The sequence below is a fragment of the Gopherus evgoodei genome, chromosome 5 (genome assembly GCF_007399415.2).
Source record: "Gopherus evgoodei ecotype Sinaloan lineage chromosome 5, rGopEvg1_v1.p, whole genome shotgun sequence".
NCBI classification, from domain to species: Eukaryota; Metazoa; Chordata; order Testudines; family Testudinidae; genus Gopherus; species Gopherus evgoodei.
The window spans coordinates 143,886,945-143,914,544 of NC_044326.1; the positions used below are offsets into that span (position 1 = coordinate 143,886,945).

The 27,600-nt window shown below is 43.3% G+C and overlaps 1 protein-coding gene across 2 annotated transcripts in view; it reads left to right on the forward strand.

Moving 5' to 3' along the window:
• The first annotated feature begins 1,609 nt into the window (after positions 1 to 1,609).
• The window catches only part of TNKS (tankyrase), a 290,704-nt gene continuing 264,713 nt past the window's right edge, over positions 1,610 to 27,600 (forward strand). For both annotated transcript variants that reach the window (XR_004000785.1, XM_030565584.1), the window contains exons 1-2: positions 1,610 to 2,087; positions 17,333 to 17,557. Coding sequence is in view for 1 of the 2 variants with exons in the window: in XM_030565584.1 (XP_030421444.1) it covers positions 1,610 to 2,087; positions 17,333 to 17,557 (703 nt within the window). In the remaining variant the exon portion in view is untranslated. The remainder of the gene's footprint in view (positions 2,088 to 17,332; positions 17,558 to 27,600) is intronic.

Sequence of the window (27,600 nt, forward strand, 5' to 3'; positions counted from 1 at the left end):
ATTTCAGGAGTCAGCGAGGGGCCAGTCCTAGGGCCAGTTTTGTTCAATATCTTTATTAATGATCTCAGTAAATTTGCAGATGACACTAAGCTGGGGGAAGAGGAAGATATGCTGGAGGGTAGGGATAGGTGCCAGAGTGACCTAGACAAATTGGAAGATTGGACCAAAAGAAATCTGATGCGGTTCAACAAGGACAAGTGCAGAGTCCTGCACTTAAGGAAGGAAGAATCCCATGCACTGCTACAGGCCGGGGATCGAATGGCTAAGCAGAAGTTCTGTAGAAAATGACCTGGGGATTATAGTGAATGAGAAGCTGGATGAGAGTCAAGAGTGTGCCCTTGTTGCCAAGAAGGGCAACGGCATATTGGGCTGTTTTGGTAGGAGCATTGCCAGCAGATCACAGGAAGTGATTATTCCCCTCTATTCGGCACTGGTGAGGCCCCTCCTGGAGTACTGAGTCCAGTTTTGGTCCCTCCACTACAGAAGGGATGTGGAAAAATTGGAGACAGTCCAGCAGAAGGCGATGAAAATGATTAGGGGGCTGGGGCACATGACTATGAAGAGAGGCTGAGGGAATTGGGATTATTTAATCTGCAGAAGAGAAGAATGAGGGGGCATTTGATAGCAGCCTTCAACTACCAGAAATGGAGTTCCAAAGAGGATGGATCTAGGCTGTTCTCAGTGGCAGTAGATGACAGAACAAGAAGCAATGGTCTCAACTTGCAGTGGGGGAGGTCTAGGTTGGATATTAGGAAACACTATTTCACTAGGACGGTGGTGAAGCACTGGAATGAGTTACCTAGGGAGGTGGTGGAATCTCCATCCTTAGAGGTTTTTAAGGTCAGGCTTGTCAAAGCGCTGGCTGGGATGATTTAGTTGGGGATTGGTCCTGCTTTGAGCAGGGGGTTGGACTAGATGACCTCCTGAGGTCCATTCCAATCCTGATATTCTATGATTCTATGATTTGTTCTTTTCAAGTCTTCTGAAATGCCTCCCATCTTCCATGACTTTTCAAAGATAATTGCTAATGGCTCAGCTATCGCCTGAGTCAGCTCCTTGAGGATTCTAGGATGCATTTCATCAGGCCCTGGGGACCTGAAGAATCTACTTTCTCCAAATAGTTTTTAACTTGTTCTTTCCCTATTTTAGCCTCTTCTGAGCCTACCTCATTTTCACTGGGGTCTAAACATCACCAACCTTCTTGGTGAAAACCGGAACAAATAAGTCGCTAAGCACTTCTGCCATTCCCACACCTCCCGCTATTATTTCTGACCCCCCCCCCCCCCCCCATTGAGTAACAGGCCTACCCTGTGCTTGGTCTCCCACTTGCTTCTAATGTATTTGTAGGAAATATATGGGGCGTGAGTGCAAGGGGGAGCCAGGGCGCGGGGCGCGAACCCCCCTCTCTTCACGCGACCTCCTCCCATCGCCGCTGCTAGCAGGAGAGGCGGGGCCAGGCCGCCGCCGGGCCCCGCCCCAGCTTGTTCTCCTCTGCCCCACCACAACAACAAACGTCACTTCCGGGCGCCCTGAGCTGCGATTGGCTGCCCCGGCCGGAAGCGAGGGCGCGCACCGCTCCGTTGCCGCAGTGACAGGGCCGGAGTGGAAGATGGCGGCGCCGCGTCGGTCCCAGCACCACCACCACCATCACCCACCGCCGGCCTCCCCGCCGCGCAGCCCAGGCCTCTCCCCCGCGGGCGCCGCGCCCTGCCCGCAGCGGCACAGCCTGGCCGGGCCGGAGGGCGAGGCCCCCGCTTCGGGCGGCGGGCGCGAGGCGGAGCGCGCTCTGTCGCCGGAGCCGCCGGAGAGCGCGGCCGGGGCCGCCCCCCCGCCGGCCTCGGGCTCCAGCAGCAGCAGCGTGGCCACCAGCAGCGGCAGCGCTTCATCCTCGTCCTCGGCGGCCTCCAGCCCGGCGGCCGAGAGCCCGGAGCCGCCCGGGCCGGGCGCGGGGAGCGGCGCCTTCCGGGAGCTGCTGGAAGCCTGCCGCAATGGAGACGTGACCCGGGTCAAGCGCCTGGTGGACACGGGCAACGTGAACGCCAAGGACATGGCGGGAAGGAAATCCACCCCCCTGCACTTCGCCGCGGGTGAGCGGGGCACTGAGCGCGGGCGGCGCTCCCCGTGGTGGTGGGCGGCGCGGCCCGGGGGACCTGCCCCAGTGGGGTTGCGGAGGTGGCTAGGTCACAGGATGAGTATGGAGTTGAGATCCCCCATGGGCTGGGCTAGAACAGACTCTAAGGTAAAACTGGCTCGTGAGCTGGGGGAGAGCACTTCAGACTGCTGCCTTGGAGTCTCTGAAACCACCTCTGACCCACCCGCCCCCATTTAAAAAAAACCTTCATGATTTTTGGTCTGCTCGTGACTTGACAGGGAAGTGTTAATGCAGGTCAGCAGTGTTACAGATTGGAGAACAAGTTTTTGGTATCTGTGGATGACTGTGCTTTCCTTATCTTCCTGGTGAAGGTTACAGGCCCTTTTCTTAGACATTAATTAAAAAAAAGTTTGTAGCCCTTCAGTACAAACTGCTGAGTAGGTGTAGGTCAATGGCCTTTTCTTAAAGAAAAGCAGTTTAGTGACAGTAAGCACTACTACATTCTTAAGGTAAGCCCTCAGTGATGTTAGTAACTGCTCTCTGCCTAAGCTCTTAGGTCAAACTCATATTCCTGGTGTCAGTGTGAGCCGCTGTCTTCTGATTATGCTTGCTTGGAGAGATGTTGTGTCTGTGTCCTATAATCATTCCTGGTTGTTGAGAAGAAACAGATACTATCTCCACACTGTTTGAAGAGGACTTGTGTAAAAGTAGTTCTCCAGTGTTTCCACACCACGAGGTCCAAGACATCAACTTCCATCTTTGTGTTAACAAGGGTCTCTAGAGCGCAAGAGTTGCTTTAGTGGTGGAATCTTCATAGCACCTGCAGGTGGGAAGGCAAGTGAGAACAGGCTCTTCAGATATATGCCCCCAAACAAGGGCAAAAAATAATACTTTGAATTCACTGAGTAAGGGGAAAAAAAGGGAGGGGGCAAAGGATCATGGAGAAAATAATGATAGCCCATGAAACTGTTCTTCCTTACTAGTTGTACAAGAAGTTAATCGACTAGTATGCGTATTATTAGGGGAGAAAGTAATATTGGGGCACTTTCAGAACACAGTTGGTCTCCAGCTTCCTTTGGGGGATGATGTTCTTTGTAGTACAGTAGTTCCTAGGGCATCAGCCTAGGCCCCATTCAGCTGTGTCTGTGTGGGCATGTAGTAAAAAGCGAGATTCTGCTCCAAAGAACATAGTCCTGGCTATTGAAAATGACACAAGTGTGTAAAAACACACAAATAGGGAAGGGGGGATAACAATAAAATGTGCAAGATATTCAAAATAAGCCATAGCCCCAGCCCACTAACATGATTTCTGGACTTGGCTCTTGTGCAGATCATGAATTCTCTGGCACATCCTGTATTTTTTTTTGTGCTAAGCTCTGTACCTTGCAGCCTCTAGGGATTACTATTAAAATATTTAATAATACAAAATCTATTTGAATGTGTACACAGTGATCAGTATTTACATTTTAAAATGTTGTTCGGACTAACCACACTAAAATGATTTGCTTAAAAAATCAGCACTTTTAAGGAATGCGCTAACATTGCTTTGGCATATTCAGAATAAGCAATGTAAAGAGTCAAAAAGTGGTTCTCTGGGGAGCCCACATCCTGAGGCTTGTGAGTCCCCGAGTGCTGCTACTATAGCTCCTGAGCTTCATATTAGCTGAGTTTGTAAAAGCAGTTTATCATCAGAGTATGAAGATGGAGCTTAATTCTAAAGAGCCCTGAAACGTGGGGCTTATTGTTTGTAAAGTCTTCATGTTCTATAGATCAAGTGATAAATTTCATGAGACCTCAACCAAGGGCTTGTCTACATTTAAATTTTATAGCACTCTAACTTGCTGGCTCAGGGGGTGAAAAATCACCCCCCTGAGTGCAGCGAGTCTGAGCACTTTAAAGCACTAGTGTAGACAGGCTTCAAGTGCGGGGAGCTAATCCCCTTGTGGAGGTGGATTACCAGGAGTGCTCGTGACCGCACTCGTTCCCGCAGCAGCGCTTAGAAGTTTCCAGTATAGACATGCCCCAAGGGTCAGCAGCATGTCCGTACACGGACACAAGTGTCCATTGTAAAAAATTTTGAGGTCTGTGGTAATTTTTCAAAAAATTGAATGACTGAATGACATAACCCCCCCCCCCCAATGTCAATCACTAAGTGTGGTAATTTTGTCAAGCGTCCATTGTGTGACATGATGGTGCCAGCACCTGGCCTCAGCTGGGTCCTGCTTATCCTGAATTCAAGCTTACAAAAGCTTCACCAGCATAATTCATACATACCTAAACTCTTGAGCATCACTAGTGAGACACAGGTGTCACTAAAGTTACAAGCAAAACTTATTCATCCACTCGGATTGTCAACATGAAAAACACTTTTCTACTTTAACTGAGGGGAAAATGAACAAAACTTATGTGAGAGAATGTTGCGCTTTAAAACAGTTTTAACAATATTACATTCTAACAGAAGAACAAAAACTTGCTTGAAGTGCAGGACACTTACTGTTGGAAGATTCAACATCAAACTTAACTCTGTCTGTGCCTGTATTTGTAGACTAGACCAGCAGTTCTCAAACTGTGGGTCACGATCTCATTTTAATGGAGTCATCAGGGCTGGCATTAGACTTTCTGGGGCCCAGGGTCAAAGCCTGTGTCCCACCACCTGGGACTCAGGCTTTGGCATCAGCCCTGAGCTGTGGGGCTCAGGTTACAGGCCCCCTGCCTGGGGGTGAAGTGCTTTGGGCCCCTCTGCCCAGGGTGGTGGGGCTCGGGCTTTGACCCCTTTGCCCAGAGCAGCAGGACTCAGATGGGCTCAGCCTTCAAATCCTGGGGTCATGTAGTAATTTGTGTTGTCAGAAGGGGTTGCAGTGCAATGACGTTTGAGAACCCCTGGATTAGACACTTTTTAGGTGCCATGTAAGTTATTGTAGTTTGATAAGAATCACATTAGGTACTAGTGGATCTCGTTTATATGTTGGGAAGGTGTTAGAATAAACTTCTGTATAGGGGGTCCTGCCTTTGAAAGTGTCTGCAAATGTCAACCACGGACATCTGATTTCTAATGGTGATTGTGCACTAAATGCCCAAGTACCGACTATGTGGGTGAAACCAGACAGTCACTATACTCTTGAATGAACTCAAACAGGAAAAGATAGATGAGAGAAACACCAGTGGCACTGTTGACTAACATAAAAGAGAAGGAACTCTTCTCCCCCCCCCCCAAAAAAAAAAAACAAAACAAAACACCCAACCCAACAAACCCCCAAACCCAGCCAGCGGTCACTTGTATATGGATTTTGCCTCTGGCTGTTGATAAGCTCCATTCTCCAGTCACTCTTTTTCCTGGGCCTTGGTGTCTTCCCCCCCCCCCCTTCACCAATTCACAGTCCTGTTGACTATTCATGTTTAGACATTGCTTCTTTAGCAACAGTGACAAATTAGAAGAATTAACTTATTACAATAGTAGTCTTTTGGCTTGAGGTTTTTTAGTAAAAAGCATTGAGATTAGTATTTTTTAACTTTATAAAGTTTTTAGACTCACAAATCTTTCTCTATCATAAGGGAAAGAGAAGAAAAATAGCCCTTGAGAAAAGGACATTAGGAATCAAAATGCTTTTTTTTTCTCTCTCTCTCTAGTGCAAAATACTCGGGAGCAATTATTCGCAAAACTCAAGATACACTGTTGAGACAATTAAGTTGAATATATCAGCTTGCTTCATCAGCAAAAGTATCTTTAGAGGCTTGAGATGAGTTTAGCATAGCTCCATTCATCAGCAATCAATAGGGTAAAAGTGACTTTTTAGGCAGTATTTGGATGGTGGAGTCTTTCCACCACATCAGGAGGATGGATGGTGAGTGAGTCACATTTATTTCCTTATTCAGGTAGCACAGGGAGCATATCTTTCTGGAGCTCCCTCTTTTGGGACTATGGATCTCTTCATGGACAGGAGATGCTCTTCTTCCCACTCACTGAGGAACTTCATCTCCCTGAAAGGGGAGTATGCATTTGTAGGGGGGAGCAGCAGTGGTGGCTAAAGGGCTGGCTGGGGGCCATATTTATTTTCCTCCCCTGGTGCTATTAAGTGAGCTGCTGAATTTCACAAGCAGATATTCAAGAGGAGTGCGTGTGGGAGTGAGGGTGAATTTTATTTGCCTGTGTTCTCTGCCTCCATTAGTGGGGAGGGTGAAGATTCTGGCTGCCAGAAGGTAGAGAAAGAATAGCTGGCAAAGACTGGATGTTTCTTAGATTATTCCTTCTGGCTTTTGTTAAACTTCTAAAATCAGATGCCAAGTTTGTAAGCCTAGTGACAGACTTATGTTTTGAAAGTTATATATATTTTTTGCAGTAAGATGGTCTAGAGCAGAGGTGGGCAAACTGTGGCCCAGGGGCCACATCTGGTACTTCAGATGTTTTAATCCGGTCCTCGAGCTCATGCTGGGAAGTAGGGTCTGGGGCTTGGCCTGCTTTGGCCAGCGAGCAGGGTTGGGATCTTGCCCCACTCCACACAGCTCCTGGAAGCAGCGGCATGTCCCCACTCCAGCTCCTACATCTAGCGGGAGCCAAGGGGCTCTGCATGCTGCTCCCACCCCAAGCGCTGCCCCACAGCCAATGGGAGATTCAGGGGCGGTGCCTCTGCTCAGGGCAGTGCGCAGAGCTGCCTGGCCATGCTTCCACATAGGAGCTGCAGAGGGGGGACATGCTGCTCTTTCTGGGAGCTGCTTGAGGTAAGCGCTGCCCAGAGCCTGCCCCCCCGAGCCCCTTCCATGCCCCAACCCCCTTCTCCAGCTGTGATCCCCCACTCGCCCTCTGAACCCCTTGGTTCTACCCTGGAACACCCTCCTGCACCCCAACTCCTCAGCCCCACCCCCAGCCGGAGCCCTCATGCCCTCCTGCACCCCAACCCCCAATTTCGTGAGCATTCCTGGCCCACTACAATTTCCATACCCAGATGTGGCCCTCGGGCCAAAACGTTTTCCCACCCCTGGTCTGGAGACTTCATTTTTTTTAAATGAAAGCTTTAGAGTAGGTGTAGGGGAGATTGTGAAATTGTGTATCCCTTTTGTTTGGGAGCACTTACTCTGTGTTTTGGCGGTAAATAGTGTGCTGGTTCTCAGTGAGATATAATATGTAAAAACAGGCTTGAAATTTTTACATGTGGTTTGTTCCCTCCTAGTATGGGCCACGTACGGCTGCTTTTTGAGATTGGATGTTTTCCTAAAAGATATTCTGTAAGTCAAAACTAATTCAGGGAAGTGCTCTGTCCTCTATTACACAGATGGTCTTAGATGATCACAGTGGTCCCTTCTGGCCTTATCTATGAATCTAATATGATTAGCTACTCATCAACTGAAAACCCCACTGTACCTGTACTATTCTCTCTTGTAATTGAGCTGGAAATCCTGTTCTTTGTTTACAGCCCAAAGAATTCCCTTTTAGCCATTGTGGATAGAATGAATGATCTAGAGACCGTCAAAGTATCACATATATCTGAGCAGGAGGGGCTTTTATTTTGCTCCAACTTTCATAAAGGAAATGTATTGTGTGACTCTTTTCTGGCAGCCTCCTTTCCTCTCTCTCAGCACAGAGCTGCCAGTTTGTCTGCTCATCAACCTAAAATCAACCAAATCAGTAGACAATCATAGGAGATACTGCTCTACCCGCTCATTTTGCTGCTTTGGTCACTCTACAGAACTTCACTGTCTGTCAATTTTGGAGTGTTTTTTTTCAACATATCTGTTTCCCACAACACAAGAACTTGTTGAATTCTTTTTTTATAACGTGCAGAGAACTTTGCTCTGTTAACTATAGGAATTAAAGCAATGTTCTGCGTGGTAACTGGTGAGGGCTTTCACTTGCCTGGATGGTACACAGTAATAGTAGAGCAGAGTTAAGGTATTTGAATCTTTTCACAATTGGGTTTTCAAAACATTAATGGAAACAAACATTCTAAGGACATGGTTCATTTGAAAGCCTCTATTTGTGTGATGGGATATTAATGTGAAGCTGAAAGCTACTTTTTGGGCCACTTTGACTGGGCGCCCAAACTTCTTAGCTTGGGGAGGCCATTTTTGTAGAGGCCATGTCTTCAGCATGTAATATGAATGAATGACAGGCTGCAGCGATCCATCTGGTACTGAATATTTACAAGGGTAAGGTGGTGCTACAGACTCGTGTGAGATTCCTCTCTAAAGTGGTGGTGGTTTCATCCCAGTGAGTGTTGTTCTGCCAGCCTTCTTACCACATCCATGTACCCATTCTGATGGGGACTTACCCCACATAATCAGTGACTGGGGCTGTGTTTTAAGTGGATTAAAGTGCTTAAAGTCCACCCAACTTTATTTCTAGTCAACATCTTTTTTGGCAGTGCTGTCACAAAAAGACCATGTCAAATGGCTGGCCATGACCAGGCACATTCAATTCATTTGCTAATGGGGGTTTTCATTTCAGACGTAGGAAAAATAACCTTGTAGTCTTCACTCTGTATACTCTACAAAGCATGATTGCCTGGCTTGGGTTTGGTGTGTTTCTGAAGCAGTGATGCTCAAACACTCCTGCCCTCTAGAATATCTTTTTGGTGATCAGTATTTTTGAGTTGGCCACACTGCAGTATTTTGCTTTTGGATGCAACTTACAGGCTATAAAAGTATCATTTATGGAGGTGTCTTCTTACCCTTCTTCTATATTTAGCATTTACTTTGTTGCCATTGGCCCTGTTCTTGCTGTTTGTCAGAGTTGTTAAGTTTGCTTTCTTAAACATTCACCAAGTCAATTCCCATCGAAGAGTAGAAATCCAGCAGAAATGGTGTCTTCAGAGAAGGGAAAAATACCTTGATACTCTGCTTCTCTGGACGTGGCTTCTTTAGGAATTTCCTTGGAGTTTGGTAGTAAACAATGTTGAGAGGATCTCGTTAATTTTACACTTCTACTGCAGTGTCTCCTTGAGGCATTGAGTGTTTTTATGGGAAGTCTTTATTTTCTGCTCCGTCATGAAGTGACGCAGCGCACAGTCAACCTGTGGAACTCTTTAAATATAAATATAAAAAACAGGTTTATTTCCATATTTATTTTATCTCATAGAGCTGGAAGGGATGAAAAGTCATTGAGTCCAGTCCCCTGCTTTCACTAGCAGGATCAAGTACTGTCCCTGGCAGATTTTTGCCCAGGTCTCTCAATTGCCTTCTCAAGGATTGAACTCACAAACCTGGGTTTAGTAGGTCAACATTCAAACCACTGAGCTATCCCTCCCGCATTTGCCAGAGGATGTTATGAAAGCCAGCAACAGGGTTAAAAAAAGAACTAGATAAATTCATGGAGGATAGGTCCATCAATGACTATTAGCCAGGATGGGGAGGGATGGTTTCCCTAGCCTCTGTATGCCAGAAGCTGGGAATGGGCGACGGGATGGATCACTTGATGATTAACTGTTCTCTTCATTCCCTCTGAAGCACCTGGCTTTGGTCACTGTTGGAAGACAGGATACTGGGGTAGATGGACCTTTGGTCTGATGCAGTATGGCTGTTCTTATGACTGTAAGGATTCAAGGGTATTGCATCCCTACCTATAGGGAGTATCACATGTTCTTACCTGCTATTGCTGCATTTGTATCTAAAAGCCTGAAGAACTTGGAGTGCCGGATTTGGGCTCCCTAGTGCATGACAAGCAGTAGTGAAAAATGTTGCCAGAAGATACTTTGTAATTCTGTTTCTCTGAAGATCAAGGAAAAGAAGTTTCTCTTCTAAAACTGAAATAGCTTGAAGATGAGACTTACTCTTCGCCTCCCTCCCCGCCTTTTGTAAGACAGCTATCTCGAATGAAGACGCTATAGTGATTCTGTTCTTATTAGATGGTTTACTTCTAGCAGTGTTAACTTACTTTTTAAGACTGCCTCTTTATGCCAAAGAAGGCCAAACAGTAGAAACTTATTAGATCAGTATTGCAACACTGTATTTGGGCTGAATGACTTGTTTTTATGGAATAGGTGATAGGATACCACTATTGTGGTAAGGATGGGTGAGTAGACTCTGTGCGTGGGCAGGTTAATTTTCATGATAACTTTCTTAAGATATGAAATGGACCTGGGGGAGCAAACAGCTGTGCATATCGCTCTATCAGTGTTATAGAGGGCGGAAAATTTATGCGTTTACCCTGTATAAGCTTTATACAGAGTAAAATGGATTTATTTGTGGTTTGGATCCCATTGGTAACTGGGTGTTTGGGTGCTGGAGATAGGTGACCTACTCAGCAGTTTTTGGTTAAAGTTTGCAGCTTTGGGGGCGTGGACCAGACCTGGGTCTGTGTTGCAGCAGGCTAGCATGTCTGGCTCAACAAGAAGGGGTTCGGGAATCCCAGGCTGGCAAGGAAAATAGGCTCAGAGGTAAATTCAGCACATCAGGTGACAGTCCCAAGGGGGTCCCTGTAGCCGAACCCATCACACCTGCCACTCCAGAATTTGTTCTAAAATATGTCTGAGATATGGTTCAGAGGTCTAAAACCTGCTTCTTTCTCTAAGCTGGAGATCTGATTCTTAATATGTTCCAGGATGATGTTGCACATGATTTTTCCAAGCACTGAGAGTAATGATTCCTCTCTTGTTATTGCATTTAGTAAGGACACCCTTCTTTGGAAATTCTACTATAAGGTCTCTTTGTAGCTCGTCACAGTCTGCCTGGGACTTAAGACTGTGAGGGATAGCTCAGTGGTTTGAGCATTGGCCTGCTAAGCCCATGGTTGTGAGTTCAGTCCTTAATGGGGCCATTTAGGGATCTGGGGCAAAAATCTGTCTGTGGATTGGCCCTGCTTTGAGCAGGGGGTTGGACTAGATGACCTCCTGAGGTCCCTTCCAACTCTGATAGCTTTGATTCTATAACACTGATAGAGAGGTATGCACAGCTGTTTGCTCCCCCAGGTATTAATCACTTACTCTGGGTTAAGTAATAAACAAAAGTGATTGTATTAAGTATAAAAAGTAGGATTTAAATGATTTCAAGTAATAACAGTCAGAACAAAGTAAGTTGTTGAGCAAAAACATGCAAATCTAAGCCTAATACATTAAGAGACTGATTACCCTCAGATGTTCCAATAAGTTTCTTTCACAGACAGGAGTCTAGCCCCAATCCTTTCCCCTGGTACAGTCCTTGTTAGTTCCAGCAGACATCTTATTGTGTTTAAAGTACTGCACAGGATCTTTTTTTTTGGGGGGGGGGGGCAGGGGATAAGGCATAGCGCCACATTTATTGGTAATACATGTATCAGTGAACACTGTATCATATGCATATGATAATTACACTCATGCACTCACATGCATACTTTGTCTTGTTGTTACCAACTAGTTGCTCCTATTAACTTCACTGGCCAGGTGAGTTAGATGGGGGAGGAGTGGAGCTGGGCTTCTGTTGATCCAGATCAATACTCTGATATTGACAAGACGAGACCCGGGGTCCTCTGCAAAACACCTCACGTTTCTAGCAGCTTCCTTCTCATGCAAATCTATACCAGATGCAAAATCTGTGTCAGTTGGTCATCTGTGGCACTTTCTTCTGGGTGTTGTCTTAATGCTGCCACATTTATTTTCAAAGAGGGTTTTTTCAAAAGAAGGTGCTCGCTTCTTACTCCCGACACATCACTTAAGGGACAAAAAGACCCAGCTTTTGGCAGATAAATTATTAGTTCATCAACAAAGGGAAGACAAAATATATGGCTATCAGTGTCCCCAAAGCAACAGAGTAGATGGAGAGACGCTAGAAGTAGCAAGTCACTTTACCAGTGTAGGAAGTGAGATGTGTAAAGATGGTGTCACCATGCTGTATGTCAAGCCATGTATATTGAAAGCAGCAAACAACTTTCAGAAACTTGAAAAAATTTGGAAAAGTAGTATGACTGACAGTGATATAAGTATGAATTTTTAATTTGTCTGTCCACCTTTGTGGAGCAGAGTCATGAGAATCTACAACAGAAATGGATAAGATCAACTCATTCTGAAGTAAAACCTGGAAAAGGTCTTCAGAATTCACTGGGAAGTGTCTGGCAACATCAGAAATTCTAAAGAGAGCAAACTAACCAAAAGCATCAAATATGGTCAGACAATGATGGACATATTTGAGACCTGCTTTAAAGATGCCACTAGCCTGACTTCCACATCAAATAATAATGTGGACACCACCTGGAAAGAGAAGTGGGTAACCTAGAGAAGAATTATGCAGAACAAGGGAGAAAGAAGCCGCATCATCAGTATGACACTCAGAACAGACCAGCAACAAACTGAAATCAAGGGTGGAATCTGGATGTCCTATGCACCTGATGGTGTGGGAGGATAAAGAAGAATGTTTGAAGTATGCCTTTTTGCGGAGGCTAAAACACTTCTAGAAGCCAAGGCCCTAATTCTGCAAAGGGATCCATGTCACCAGACTCATGCCCATATGGACTGGACCCCTTTGCATGATTAGGGGCTGTGAGATGGCAAAATCCCAAGGACAAATTTAATAGATCTGACAGACTTCCATTTTAAACATCTCTGATCATTCTCGATATTTAAGTTATATGAATTGTATTAACTTTTTAATGACATGAAGCTTTCTGTGCTTCAGCTATTGCCTATTTTTTAATTTTTCTGAATAGTGTGGTCTTGTACAACAAAATCATGTTTAAAATGTGTGGAGGAGGAGAATGAGAAAATACAAGAACATAGAACTAAGATTATTTAATCATACAATATCAGGGTTGGAAGGGACCTCAGGAGGTCATCTAGTCCAATCCCCTGCTCAAAGCAGAACCAATTCCCAACTCAATCCCCAAATTGCCCCCTCAAGTATTCAACTCACAGCCCTGGATTTAACATGCCAATGCTAAAACCATTGAGCTATCCCTCCTCCCCCCTGTGAAACCTGCGATTTTATTGGAAAGCTTGTACACTGCACTGAAAATGTCTGATTCAGTTTCTAGACACAGTTAAGTTAATGCACTTATTTTCAGCCAGTGGGCTTAATTCTCTCTCTCTTTTTTTTTTAATACTGTTGTGAACTGGGACTAGCTTCAACATAACTCCACTGACTTGAATGATGTTGTGAGGGGAAAATCTGGCTCTCAGTATGCTTAACTGGAAAGACAAATTAAACTAGCTTGAAGTACCCGCATACCACGGAAACCATTCTGACACTAACATCCATTTTCTTAATAAGATGAGTGCTTGGAAATGGAGACGTTCACATGCTCTGATGTGAACTACATTTGGTCCTCTAAAAAGTAATGAAATGGGATTACATTTATTCAGTGCATTTTTCACTATTTTATCTGGCATAATGACAGTGCTCAGGTACAGATCAACTGTGCTTTTCCATTTTCTTGAGAACATATTCTTATTAAACTTTTAAAAAGAAGTGTTGGGACTATGTGACGGGGTTGGGACTCACCACTGCAGCGCCTCCTGCTGGCACATCTGGGAATTAGCTCTGTCCTCTGCAGGGTGCCCTCTACCGGTGGTATCCCATCCGTCATCTGCTCCCCTGTTAGTGTCCGGACCCATGTTGCTCCTCACTCAGCGATATCCTCTTTAGGACACTGCCCTCCGTCAGTGCTCACTGCTCTGGTTTCACCCCCTTCTGGAGGTCTGGTGTTATCAGCAGTCCTCCATCTGCAACTGTTCTAGTGGTCGGCTGCAGCCTCACAGTCTAGCCCCTTTGTCACAGGCACAGCCTGTATCAGGCCACACTCCTCGTCAGCCACGCGTAGTACAAGGGAGAAGTGGGGGACCCAGGCCCACTTGCTACTCTGGGTCCTGACCCTGGGACCCTTTAGTGGCAGCCTCCCTGCTCTCCTTCTCTCCCCTTGTCAGACTTCGTCCCTGGGCTGCTTCCCCTTTGGCCCTGTGCTCTCGCTTGACCCTTGTAGCAAGGCTGGCAGCCTGGGGTTTTCCTTGGCTGGAGCTCCTCAGCTCCTTCTGCCCTTCCCCAGCACTTTGGGGGAAGGGATAGCTCAGTGGTTTGAGCATTGGCCTGCTAAACCCAGGGTTGTGAGTTCAATCCTTGAGGGGGCCATTTAGGATCTAGGGCAAAAATCTGTTAGGGGATTGGTCCTGCTTTGAGCAGGGGGTTAGACTAGATGACCTTCTGAGGTCCCTTCCAACCCTAATATTCTATGATTCTCTGACTGCTCTGTCCAAGGTGCTACCTTTCAGTCCAGGAGCCAGTCCTTCTCCCTTAGCAGTCAGGAAGAGACTGCCTAGCAGGGGGAATGGCAGCTTTTCTATAGGGACTAACCCAGCCCTGTTTAGCTCCTAACAGGCCTCTGTTGATTGGCTGCCAGCCTGCACAGTCTCAAAGGCCTGTTCCAGCCTTTTTCTCAGGGAGTGGGGCACCGCCCCACTACAGACTAATACAAGAGCAAGTAATCTGTAATGTGGAAGAGAGGGTAAAAGATACAGTGAAAATAATTGAAATAAAAATCTTTCTTAGAAAACTGAAAACCAAAGTTTTACAGCAAATTGTGATCAGAATAAAACTGAGATTATAGTTAGTTTAAAAGAAAATAGAACTAGCTAGTTTGGCTCGCACATTCCATGAGTTGTGCCATTGGCTCAGCCAAACAAGCTGACGCTCCCACATTACCTGGGGTACCTGTCAAAACCGGATGGAAATTTCTGCTTTTTAGTAAGACAAGTCAAATTATACAACTGCATTATCTGACTGTGTGATACAACTAAACTTGTTATGTAGCTTCTCAGCTCTATGAGCTCAGATCAAGTGTAATACTCTAATTGGGGAAGACATGTTCTTACTTCATGCAAGGGTATGGATATACTGTAGTATTTTATAATTTTCGTTTCTTACCTGCAGAAAGCATGTGGGCCAAGACTTAATGATAAAGACTAGTTAGTCACCTAAATAGGTAACTAGACTTTCAGAAGTGCTAGGCACCTACCAGCTGCCACTGACTTCAGGGCCTAGGTGAACTTGGTTTAAAGCAGTGGTTAGCAACCTGTTTACCGTTGTGGGCTACGTATGCAGCTTTCTGTGTTATGTGGGTTGCATCCACACACTATACCTGTATGCTACCTGTATGGCCCTGAGGATGTCACGTGGGCCGTAGCTGTGTGCTGATTGGGTCGTAAAGGGCCACAGGTTGAGAACCACTGGTTTCAAGTCTTGTTGAAGGTTGTTTTCTTAATGTTTTGCTTGATCATCTGTGCAAGGTCTTTAAGTGGAAGATTTTGAATTAAAGCCTCAAGTTTAGTAAATTGCTGGATGGATCAGCTTTCTATCTGGAGATGCAAAAAGATTTAAGGTTTAAACAAAACTCTCAGTTCAAGGCAACTGATTCTGTGTTCCTCTCTGTGATGCAGCAATAGCACCCACTCTAGGCTCCCAGCTGCTTAGCTTTCACCTCTCTTGGGTGGAGACCTGCGTGCGTGTGTGTGTGTGTGTACATGTCTGTCTCCCTCTTCTCCCCGCCATCACCTCTGAGAGTACTTCAGGCAGCACAGTTCGCTGTGTACAGTATTATTGCTAGCTAGCCAGTTTGCTTAATGAGAATGGTGTCAGTGTTTGCTTACTCTTGAAAGACTATGAACAAAGTAATTGCCAGCAATTACATGTTAACATGATCATTTTTATGCAAGCACATTTATTCTTAAGGTGAAAGCATTACAAAGAAAACATTAAAAACAATGAAGGAACCTATACCACATGCTAATAAACTTACCAAAGATCACCCTTCCCCCCTCCAACTCCAGCAAGAGTCTTTCTAACCTTTCCCTAAGGTTTAGGGCTCTCCCTTGGACAGAATCTTCTGTTCATTTGCTGGATCAGAAAGAAGGCCCTGAAGTCAATTTAAACTTGACAAAGACTTTTTTTTTAGTTCTGTAGAGACCAATAAACAATCTCTTTAACGATTCCAACTCTGATTCATGTGTTGCCTGAATTAAAAAGCTTCATTGATAGAACTGGAAACAAGACTTCAAAAAAGTGCTAATTAGACTCTTGTTTTTAATCTTCATTGTTTCATGCAACTCATTAATTCTTGGCAAAACTGAGTGAGGGACATGGTGGGATCTCCATTTTACAGATTGAGTGGGTTTTGGAAGAAACTTTGCTTTGTCCAGCTGCTTGTCATAATTTGCATGTGCAAAGGAGGCTCCAGCAACACTTTCTTTCCTTTTTGTCTAACAGCGGTAACTAGATTAATCAGTGTTGATGTTAACCACATTAAAATTTAGTCGGTTGAACTCTTTGAAAAGGCATCCCAGAATACACACTATTTGAAAAAGAGTAGGATGTGACCCAGAAGAGAGGTTTCCAAACCTGTTGCCCCCCCAATGAGAAATGAAGGAAAAAGTTAGGATTTTGACTTTTACCTTCTTAAGATGTCTTTGGGAGAGTCCTAATATTAACTGCTATCTTCTTGCTGGGACATACTGCCTGTGTACGTGCACTTGGATTGGTGCCTTGGATTCTAGAGAACAAACTATCTGATTCCCCATGATTTTGGGATGTGTGATGTAATGATGAGCTCTAGAATGACGTGTTAAAATCCCCAATTAGCATTCAATATTAAGGCACTCTATTTTCCCTTTGATGCTGTTTTCACAGAGCCCAACCTCAGAATGCTTCTGAGCCATAAGTTGTCAGTTATGATTGCAGTTCCCTCAGGTCCTCCATTGCCTAGACTGCCACCTTTTAATAGTTCTTCAGTTTCTCTCCCTTCATCTGCTATTAAAGAAACAAACTTAACTATAAATAGTTTTTTATTTTGATGATAGGGTTAGGTGGAAAAGTTTTTGTTTTTACTATTTCACTCTGATCATTTCATTGAATCTTTAATTTAGGCCTTGCCCAAGATAGGGGACCCTTCTTAAAGAATGGGATTATAGCATTCTTCATCTGAAGCTGGTGCAAAAGGCTGTGATACCTACAAGGTCTTCTCAGAAAGGGCCCCAAAGGGCAGTAAGACTCTGTGCTCCAGAACATGTTTCTGCAAGAGGCTCTGGAAGCACATGAGTTTAGGGGACATTCTTCTGATTACCTAAATTTATTTTAAATATGTCCATTGTCAGTCTAAGTGCATCTTGCAAGTGGGAAATATATTTGGCCTGTACTGAACATTCTGTGTTTATGACCAAATGATTGAAATGCTTTTAAAAATGGATTTAATTCTCATGTGGTTGTTCCTAACTCTAAAACATACTTCTTAGCCCACATAGATATTTAATTAGACTCTGTGTTGACAGACATTTAACAAAGGTTTCTTTCTTCTCATAGGTTTTGGAAGGAAGGATGTAGTAGAACACTTGCTGCAAACAGGAGCCAATGTTCACGCTCGTGATGATGGAGGGCTAATACCCCTTCATAATGCTTGTTCCTTTGGTCATGCTGAGGTGGTTAGTCTGTTACTATGTCAAGGTGCAGATCCAAATGCCAGAGACAATTGGAACTACACTCCTCTGCATGAAGCTGCTATCAAAGGGAAGATAGATGTGTGTATTGGTAAGTATTTGTCATTAATTGCATCAATTTACTTAAATGCAAACACGTTAATATTGCAGTGAACTTGTATTGCTTGCAATTATAGTGACTGTTTCCATTCCACTTGATAGACAAGGGACCAGTTGCTTTTCTCTTCCTTGTTAAGAAGGGTCTCTCCCCTTCCCGCCATAAACAAGTAAAGAGATGGTAACCTAAAATTTAGTGACGTGCAGGATTCATAACATGGTGTTTTCTGAGCTTGCGGTCTGGAAAGCTAAACTGTGACAGGAGCTAAATTTTGGTGGAGGAGGAGTCTTAATGCAGTTAATTTACCATTTTGGCAGAAACATAACATGAGAACTCTGCCAATAAAATGGAAGATTTGACTTCAGATAACATCATGGCTTTTTGAGGCTGACCCTGGCATTGAAGTATTTTTCAAACAGTGAAAACAGGTATTTCCTGTGTTAAGAAATGAAAGGCTAACTACTATTTGAAAGCTTTGAGGGACTAGTTATGAGAGAAAGTTGTTCAGCATAGTTACATATTTTCAGCATGTGCTGTAGCCTAGAGCCAAAGTAATTTAAAATAAAATAGAGCATTTCAATCATTTTAAATGTATGTAGATCATAGTAAATACTCTTCAGTAATATCTTTCATTTTATATATCTTCAGCCTGCTTAGTAATACTTTCTTCAAGCAGAGTTCTTTATTTTTAATTTTTAAATGTGCAAACTGGCTTGAAAGTTCCTTCTGAAGTCAGACATGTGAAATTGTCTGGTCAGTATTTCAGATCTGGAGGGGGAAAAAAAACCTTGATTATATAGCCACATCATGTTAGTGATCATGGTCACAAATTTGAGATCTTAGTTGTAATCTGAGAGCACTTCATTTTATTATATGGACCAATTTTGAAAAATTTCCAGTGTTTGCTTAAAGACAATCAACATAAAAATTTAGTAGGGAGGTTATATTACCAGTGGATAGAGCACTAATGAGACCACTGATAGAAATCCTGTGTCCAGTTCTCAGTCAACATTCCAAAAAGGGTGGTGGAAAACTTGAGAGGGTTCAGAGAAGAGATACAAGAATGATTTGAGAGCTGGAAAACTTGCCTTGTAACGAGACCGTAAAAAGAAGGTTAAGAGGTGACTTAATTGTGGTCCCGAAATAGCTACACAGGAAGAAGAGATCTGATGCTAGAGAGCTCATTTAGCTGACAATGGCATGACAAGATCCAGTAGCTGGAAGATGAGTCTAGATGTGCACAGGAATGCATAACAAATTTAAGTGATGGTAATTAATTGGGGGAATATCTTGCCAAGGGATGGGGTAGATTTTCCATCACTTGAAATCTTTACATCAAGAATCATTCTTTCTCAAAAGCTGTACTCCAGTTTATACCATATGAAGGGCTTAACTGATTCCATAGAAACCTGCAGTGTACACTTTTTTCTACATGTATGTGAAATGATTCTGATGTAGTTCGATCAAAATGTAGACAACTTAGTGTCTGGCCTGTCTGTTTTTCCAATTTTAATAAGTCCATTCCTATTTTTATATGGGGCCTATCTCTTCAAGTCCTGTAAGTAAATAACTCTGTAGAGCAGACTTGTATACATTTATTTATAATTTAATTTTCTACGTATGGCAGAACGCTTGAGTGTTAAGAGGACATGCAAATATCAGTCTGTGATAGACAGGTTGGTGGAGTCTTGTTCATGCCTTAAGCAATATTTGATGACACAGCAAGGATTCAGACCACTTGAAAATATATTTCTGTAATATTTTTAGGCTTGGAAGGATTAATTGTAGTGATAAATGTTGATTTAACTATAAACACAACAACAAATGTTTTAGATCAAAATTTGAAGATAGGAAAGGTAATAAAAATGTTGCTTGAGAATCTTAGTTAAAATTCAGTGATTTTTTTTTTAGACTTTTGAATTAGGCTTGTTATGAATGGATTCATGAATGAATAGTAACAACAGGTATGACTTGTTGATTTAAAGATATTTCCTTTTTATTGTTTTGATGTGATATTGACTGTTTGTTTTTAATGTTTTATAAAGATTTAACTTACTTATGCTATCATTAAATTATTCTGACACCCTCCCCCATAATGTCCCACAACTGTGAAAATTTAAACAGAAAAAAATGCTTACAAATAAACTTCATCTGGCATTATACAAAAAATGCCAATATGCATAAAAATGGATTTTTCCAAGCCTAAGTATAATGCACAGTAACTATTTTTACCCAAAGTGTAGATTACTAATATAATTCTTTATATAAGAAGTGGACTTGTGCAAATCAGTGTCCGGTACTAGACTTAAACAGTCAGGTATGTTTTATTATAAAGCATGAATTTGACAGTGTCTCAAACACTGGCACAGCATATGAGGATTTATTGTTGAACTCTACAATATCTGCTGAAAACCAGCAACTTAACTTTTTAGAAACTGTCTACTGACTTTTTCCCCCACATGCTTCATTTTGGCTCTTGTTTGTTTTGAACATTGTCCAAATGCTAAAATGGGAGATACTTGCCGTATTTGTTCTTTTTCCTCCCATCTGCATGTCTTTGTCCATATCCTCCTTACCATGAGAATGCTGCTTCTGTAATATGGCAGGAGAGTAAACTGGTAATTGAACAGCGTAATGAGCCAGGAAACATGGAAAATTTATTAATTGTGGTCTTTCAGAGCCACAATAAAAGCAACAAGATAGGAAAGCTGGAAAAGTAGCAAAAACTAGATAGTGATTACAATAGATCTGAAGATTGCTAATGGTTTCTGGGTTTCAGTTGTTGTATAGTTTTAATGGTAAATGCACACTTCTACTGCAAATAGTTTTTATATTGCTTAATTGTCATCAACATTATTTGCATCTAAATGGAAAAGTGTGTGTACACATGAGAAGTGCGCACACACCTCACACATTTCTTTCCCCCTAGGTAGGGGATGAGAGAGAAGAAACCATATGTGGCAAGTGTAGGTCATATTGCTTAATGTGATACGGGAAGGTGCTTGTTTACCATGGTGATAAGATGGTATAAGAAGCTGTATAGAACAGAATGGAAAGGTGCACTTGTTTAGCTCAGAGAAAGTGGTGCATGACTTGTAGTCTGACCTGGTCTGTCACTTTGTCATCTTGGTGCTCTAAAAGAGCACCAAGATGACAAAGGACCCCTGAGGATGGCAAACACTTAGCAAAAGTGAACGTGTGCTAGCCATTTCTTACGGGATGACTCGGCATTGAAAACTCGTTTTCATTACTTAGTAATCAAATGCATGTTAAGTTTTGTCTGTTTACTCCATTTAATGATTGTGTGTTTTTTCAAATTGACTCAAGCATTAGAAACAAGAAAATTGTTAGACAGCAAGTTGGTGATATTTATAGATCTTTGTGTTGGCTCCTCTGTCAGAAAGATGCATGTTTAGTGTCTGAGTTCTGCTCCCAGAGCTAACGAGAAGTGTTTTGCTTTTAAGTATTGCTATTCAAGATTGAACGCTGTTTCGTTTGCTTAAGGAAGAGCCAAGCAAGAAGCATTTTACTATAATTCAAGGATGAACACTAAATATTCATGAAAGAGCACTGTAAAGTCATAGAAGTGATTTGTCAAAGCTAAGATACGGAGAACCAAGGTTTCTAGTTTGCTATGCAAGACGAAATATGAGGGAACATGAGCATACTAAGAATTCAACCTTTTTGTTTCTGTCCAATCCCAATAAAACATTGCATCTAGCTTAATATTAACTGTGGTGCTGGGTGTAGGTGTAGAGCAGACATGCTTATGGCCAAAATGTAGGAAAAGCCCCCCCCGCCCCCCACTTTTTTTTTCTGAAGCAAAATACTGAAAACTAACCTTGATTAATCGTCTTCACATGTAAATCTTGAAATAGATTAGGCAACTGAAATTGTATGAATTTATCACTTCTGTATGCAGCTTTTTTCTATAATACTCCAGACACTATGGATGGTGACTGAGCATTGTAACTTGTTACAACATCCTTTGATATCTTTGCCTTTGTCTACACCAGACATATTTTCCAAAAGCTTTGCACCACTGCTGCCAACTATTGTAAAGAGAACTCTGTTATTAGTCTCAATAGGAATGCTTGAGAAATCTTTGGATTCTTCTAGAACCTTTGTGTGCTAGAAGCAATCAAAGTAGTGAAAAGGAAGAAGCTAGTTTTCTGCTATTGAAGTACTCCTTGGTTCATGGTTATAGTAGGACTTTATGTATGAGGCTTCAGTAATCCAAGAGTTCTTGCACCAAGTGGCTCTCCTAGGGTATGTCTACACTATGAAATTAGGTTGATTATATAGAAGTCAACTTTTAGAAATTGATATTATACAGTCGATTGTATATGTCCCCACTAAGCACATTAAGTCGGCGGAGTGCGTCCTCACTACTGTGGTTAGCATCGACTCAAGGAGCGGTGCACTGTGGGAAGCTGTCCCACAGTTCCTGCAGTCTCCGCTGCCCATTGGAATTCTGGGTTAAGCTCCCAATGCCTGGTGGGGCAAAAACATTGTCGCGGGTGGTTTTGGGTACGTGTCGTTAGTCTCCCCTCCCTCCGTGAAAGCAACTGCAGACAATCGTTCTGTGCCTTTTTTCCTGGGTTACCCATGCAGATGCCATAGCGCGGCAACCATGGAGCCCACTCAGCTCACCGCTGCTGTTGTGAGCATTGTAAACACCTTGCGCATTATACTGCAGTATGTGCAGAACCTGGCTAAGAGACGGCAGCACAAGAACAATTGTGAGGAGGGCTTGAACATAGATGTTCCTGAAAGCATGGGATGTGGCCATTGGAATATCATGATGGCATGGGGCTGGTTGATATAGTGGAACGCTGATTCTGGGTGCGGCAACAAGCACAGACTGGTGGGATGGCATAGTGTTTGCTTTGTGAACAGGGGCTGCTAACAGGGAGTTTCACAGGGGAGTTTGGAGGGGGAGCGGGAAGGGAGCGGGGGTCCCTTGTCGGTCCTATCTGTTCCCCTGTAGTCCCCTTAAAACCTATAATCCAAACCACATTTCAAAACCTCTTTCTTTAAACCACCCTTTCATTAACTAGGAGACAGTGCAGGCAGAAGCCCAGCAGCAGAGTGGGGGCTATCCAGTTTATTGCACTGAGTGTAGCATGTATGATTACCTGCCTTGTGGGCGGGTGGCGTATGTGTGCAGTTGGTGCACGGAGCGCCTGGCCGTCAGAGACCACGTACGGACTTTGGAGGCCAGAGTGGCAGAACTGGAGGAGCTAAGAGAGGCAGAGAGGTATGTTGATGAGGCTTTCCGGGACACTGTAGAATTGTCCCACTTCCGCTCTGAGATCCCCTGCGCTGTTGAGGAGGATGAAAGGCCCAGGGAAGCAGAGCAGTCAATGGGAGCAGAGGGAAACCTCCCATAGTTGGGACCCTCCTTCCAGATGGTGCTGAGGTTGCTTCTTGCACTGAGGTTACCTCTCCGGGGGAGGGAACTCCAGTTTCCAGGAAAAGGCAGGTGTTAGTAATGGGAGATTTGATCATTAGAAACGTAGATAGCTGGGTTTGTGATGACCGGGAGAACCGTATGGTGACTTGCCTGCCTGGTGCGAAGGTTGTGGATCTCTCGAGGCATCTAGACAGACTTACGTATAGTGCTGGGGAGGAGCCGATGGTCGTGGTACATGTAGGTACCAATGACATAGGGAAGGGTAGGAGAGATGTCCTGGAAGCCAAATTTAGGCTGCTAGGGAAGAGACTGAAATCCAGGACCTCTATGGTGGCATTCTCAGAAATGCTCCCAGTTCCACGCGCAGAGCCAGCTAGGGCAGGCAGAGCTTCAGAGTCTCAATGCGTGGATGAGACGATGGTGTAGAGAGGAGGGGTTTATGTTCATTAGGAACTGTTGAAACTTCTGTGATCGGGGGAGCCTATACAGAAGAGATGGGCTCCACCTAAGCCAAAGTGGAACCAGACTGCTGGCACTAAACATTAAAAAGGTTGTAGAGCAGTTTTAAAACTTGGAGATGGGGGAAAGCCAACTGCTGCAGAGAAGCATGTGGATTGGACACAGACTTCTCTTACGGGAGAGTCTGGTGATAGAGAATCTCTAGGTTATACTGAGGAGCAGAGAACGGAAGAGGATATGTAAGGGCCGGATCAGATGATAAACAGTCACATAAAAAAGAATCTGGCACATCAGAAAAGGGCAGACAAACAGGGACAAGTTTTTAAAGTGCTTGTACACAAATGCTAGAGGTCTAAATAATAAGATGGGTGAATTAGAGTACCTTGTGATAAAGGAGGATATTGATATAATAGGCATCACAGAAACCTGGTGGACTGAGAGCAATCAATGTGACACAATCATACTGGGGTACAAAATATATCGGAAGGACGGAACAGGTCGTGCAGGGGGAGGAGTGGCACTATATGTGAAAGAAAATGTAGATTCAAATGAAGTAAAAATCTTAAGCAAATCCACATGTTCCATAGAATCTCTATGGATAGAAATTTCATGCTCTAAGAAAAATATAACATGGATCTATTATCGACCACCTGACCAGGACAGTAATAGTGATGATGAAATGCTAAGGGAAATTAGAGAGGCTATCAAAATTAAGAACCCAATAATAGTAGGGGATTTCAATTATCCCCATATTGACTGGGAACATTTCACTTCAGGACGAAATGCAGAGATAAGTATCGAGAAATTTTTAAATGACTGCTTCATGGAGCAGCTGGTACAGGAACCCCCAAGGGGAGAGGCAACTCTAGATTTAATCCTGAGTGGAGCGCAGGAGCTGGTCCAAGAGGTAACTGTAGCAGGACCGCTTGGAAATAGTGACCATAATACAATAGCATTCAACATCCCTGTGGTGGGAAGAACACCTCAACAGCCCAACACTGTGGCATTTAATTTCAAAAGGGGGAACTATATACAAAAATGAGGGGGTTAGTTAAACAAAAGTTAAAAGGTACAGTGACTAAAGTGAAATCCCTGCAAATTGCATGGGCCCTTTTTAAAGACACCATAATAGAGGCCCAATTTCAATGTATACCCCAAATGAAGAAACACAGTAAAATAGAATTAAAAAAATAGCCACCGTGGTTTAACAACCATGTAAAAGAAGCAGTGAGAGATAAAAACTTCTTTAAAAAGTGGAAGTCAAATCCTAGTGAGGAAAATAGAAAGGAGCACAAAGACTGCCAACTTAAGTGCAAGAGTGTAATAAGAAAAGCCAAAGAGGAGTTTGAACAACGGCTAGCCAAAAACTCCAAAGGTAATAACAAAATGTTTTTTAAGTACATCAGAAGCAGGAAGCCTGCTAAACAACCAATGGGCTTCTTGATGATCGAAATACAAAAGGAGCGCTTAAAGACGATAAAGTCATTGCAGAGAAAGTAAATGGATTCTTTGCTTCAGTCTTCACGGTTGAGGGTGTTAGGGAGATTCCCAAACCTGAGCCAGCTTTTGTAGGTGACAAATCTGAGGAACTGTCACAGATTGAAGTGTCACTAGAGGAGGTTTTGGAATTAATTGATCTCAAGATTGCCATCTGGTCCCGGTGACTTGTTATTCACCCAAGAGTTCTGAAAGAACTCTAATGTGAAGTTGCAGAACTATTAACTAAGGTTTGTAACCTGTCCTTTAAATCGGTTTCGGTACCCAATGACTGGAAGCTAGCTAATGTAACGCCAGTATTTAAAAAGGGCTCTAGAGGTGATCCCGGCAGTTACAGACTGGTAAGTCTAACGTCGGTACTGGGCAAATTAGTCGAAACAATAGGTAAAAATAAAATCGTCAGACACATAGAAAAACATAAACTGTTGAGCAATAGTCAACATGGTTTCTGTAAAGGGAAATCGTGTCTTACTAATCTATTAGAGTTCTTTGAAGGGATCAACAAACGTGGACGGGGGGATCCAGTGGACATAGTGTACTTAGATTTCCAGAAAGCCTTTGGCAAGGTCCTCACCAAAGGCTGTTAAGTAAATTAAGCTGTCATGGGTTAAAAGGGAAGGTCCTTTCATGGATTGAGAACTGGTTAAAAGACAGAGAACAAAGGGTAGGAATTAATGGTAAATTCTCAGAATGGAGAGGTGTAACTAGTGGTGTTCCCCAAGGGTCACTCCTAGGACCAATCCTATTCAATTTATTCATAAATAATCTGGAGAAAGGGGTAAACAGTGAGGTGGCAAAGTTTGCAGATGGTACTAAACTACTCAGGATAGTGAAAACCAAAGCAAATTGTGAAGAACTTCAAAAAAATCTCTCAAAACTAAGTGATTGAGCAACAAAATGGCAAATGAAATTTAATGTGGATAAATGTAAAGTAATGCACGTTGGAAAAAATAACCCCAACTATAGATACAATATGATGGGGGCTAATTTAGCTACAATGAGTCAGGAAAAATCTTGGAGTCATCGTGGACAGTTCTCTGAAGATGTCCATGCAATGTGCAGAAGCGGTCAAAAAAGCAAACAGGATGTTAGGAGTCATCATCAAAAGAGGATAGAGAATAATACTGAGAATATATTATTTCCCTTATATAAATCCATGATACTCCCACATCTCGAATACTGTGTACAGATGTGGTCTCCTCACCTCAAAAAAGATATTCTAGCACTAGAAAAGGTTCAGAAAAAGGCAACTAAAATGATTAGGGGTTTGGAGAGGGTCCCATACGAGGAAAGATTAAGGAGGCTAGGACTCTTCAGCTTGGAAAAGAGAAGATTAAGGGGGGATATGATAGAGATATGTAAAATCATGAGTGGTGTGGAGAAAGTGAATAAGGAAAAGTTATTTACTTATTCCCATAATACAAGAACTAGGGGTCACCAAATGAAATTAATAGGTAGCAGGTTTAAAACAAATAAAAGGAAGTTCTTCTTCAGGCAGCGCACAGTCAGCTTGTGGAACTCCTCACCTGAGGAGGTTATGAAGGCTAAAACTATTGCAATGTTTAAAAGGGAACTGGATAAATTCATGGTGGCTAAGTCCATAAATGGCTATTAGCCAGGATGGGTAAGGAATGGTGTCCCTAGCCTCTGTTCATCAGAGGACAGAGATGGATGGCAGGAGAGAGATCACTTGATCATTGCCTGTTAGCTTCACTCCCTCTGGGACACCTGGCATTGGCCACTGTCGGTAGACAGGATACTGGGCTAGATGGACCTTTGGTCTGACCCGGTACGGTCGTTCTTATGTTCTTATAGTATTGCAGGTATGGGATGATTCCCAATGGCTATGAAACTTTTGCATGCGTAAGGCCACTTTCCTGGAACTCTGTGAGTTTCTTTCCCCCACCCTGAATTGCAGGGATACCAATATGAGAGCTACCTTGACAGTTGAGAAGCAAGTGGCGATAACCATGCAGAAGCTTGCAGTGCCTGATTGCTGCCAGTCAGTCGGGAATCAATTTGGAGTGGGCAAATCTACTGTGGGGACTACTGTGATTCAATTAGCCAATGCAATCACTTACGTTCTGCTGTCAAGGGTAGTGACTCTCTGGGAAATGTGCAGATCTTAGTGGATGGCTTTGCTACAAAGGGTTTTCCTAACTATAGTTGGGCGACAGACAGAATGCATATCCCTATCTTGGCACCGGACCACATTGTCAACCAGTACATAAACCGCAAGGAGTACTTCTCAATTGTGCTGCAAGCACTGGTGGATCACAAGGGACATTTCACCAACATCAATGTGGGATGGCCAGGAAAGGTGCATGAACTTTAATGCTACTTGTTAGAAAGTTGTATCTGTGTATTCAGGGAGAGTGGGATGGTGTCACCATAAAAATAACATCCCCACTTATTTATAGAAATTGGGGAATGGAAGAGGAGGAAATTCCATGATCTGACTAATAGAGTAGACATGACTAAAACAGCATGGTTCTTTCTGGCTAAAATCTAAGCTTAAAAGCTAACTTTAAAGTCTAAAAGTTGACTAAACGTGGAAATAGTGCAGTGGTTCCCAAACTTCAACAACCTGTGAACCCCTTTCACTAAACTGTCAAGTCTCATAGAATCATAGAATATCAGGGTTAGAAGGGACCTCAAGAGGTCA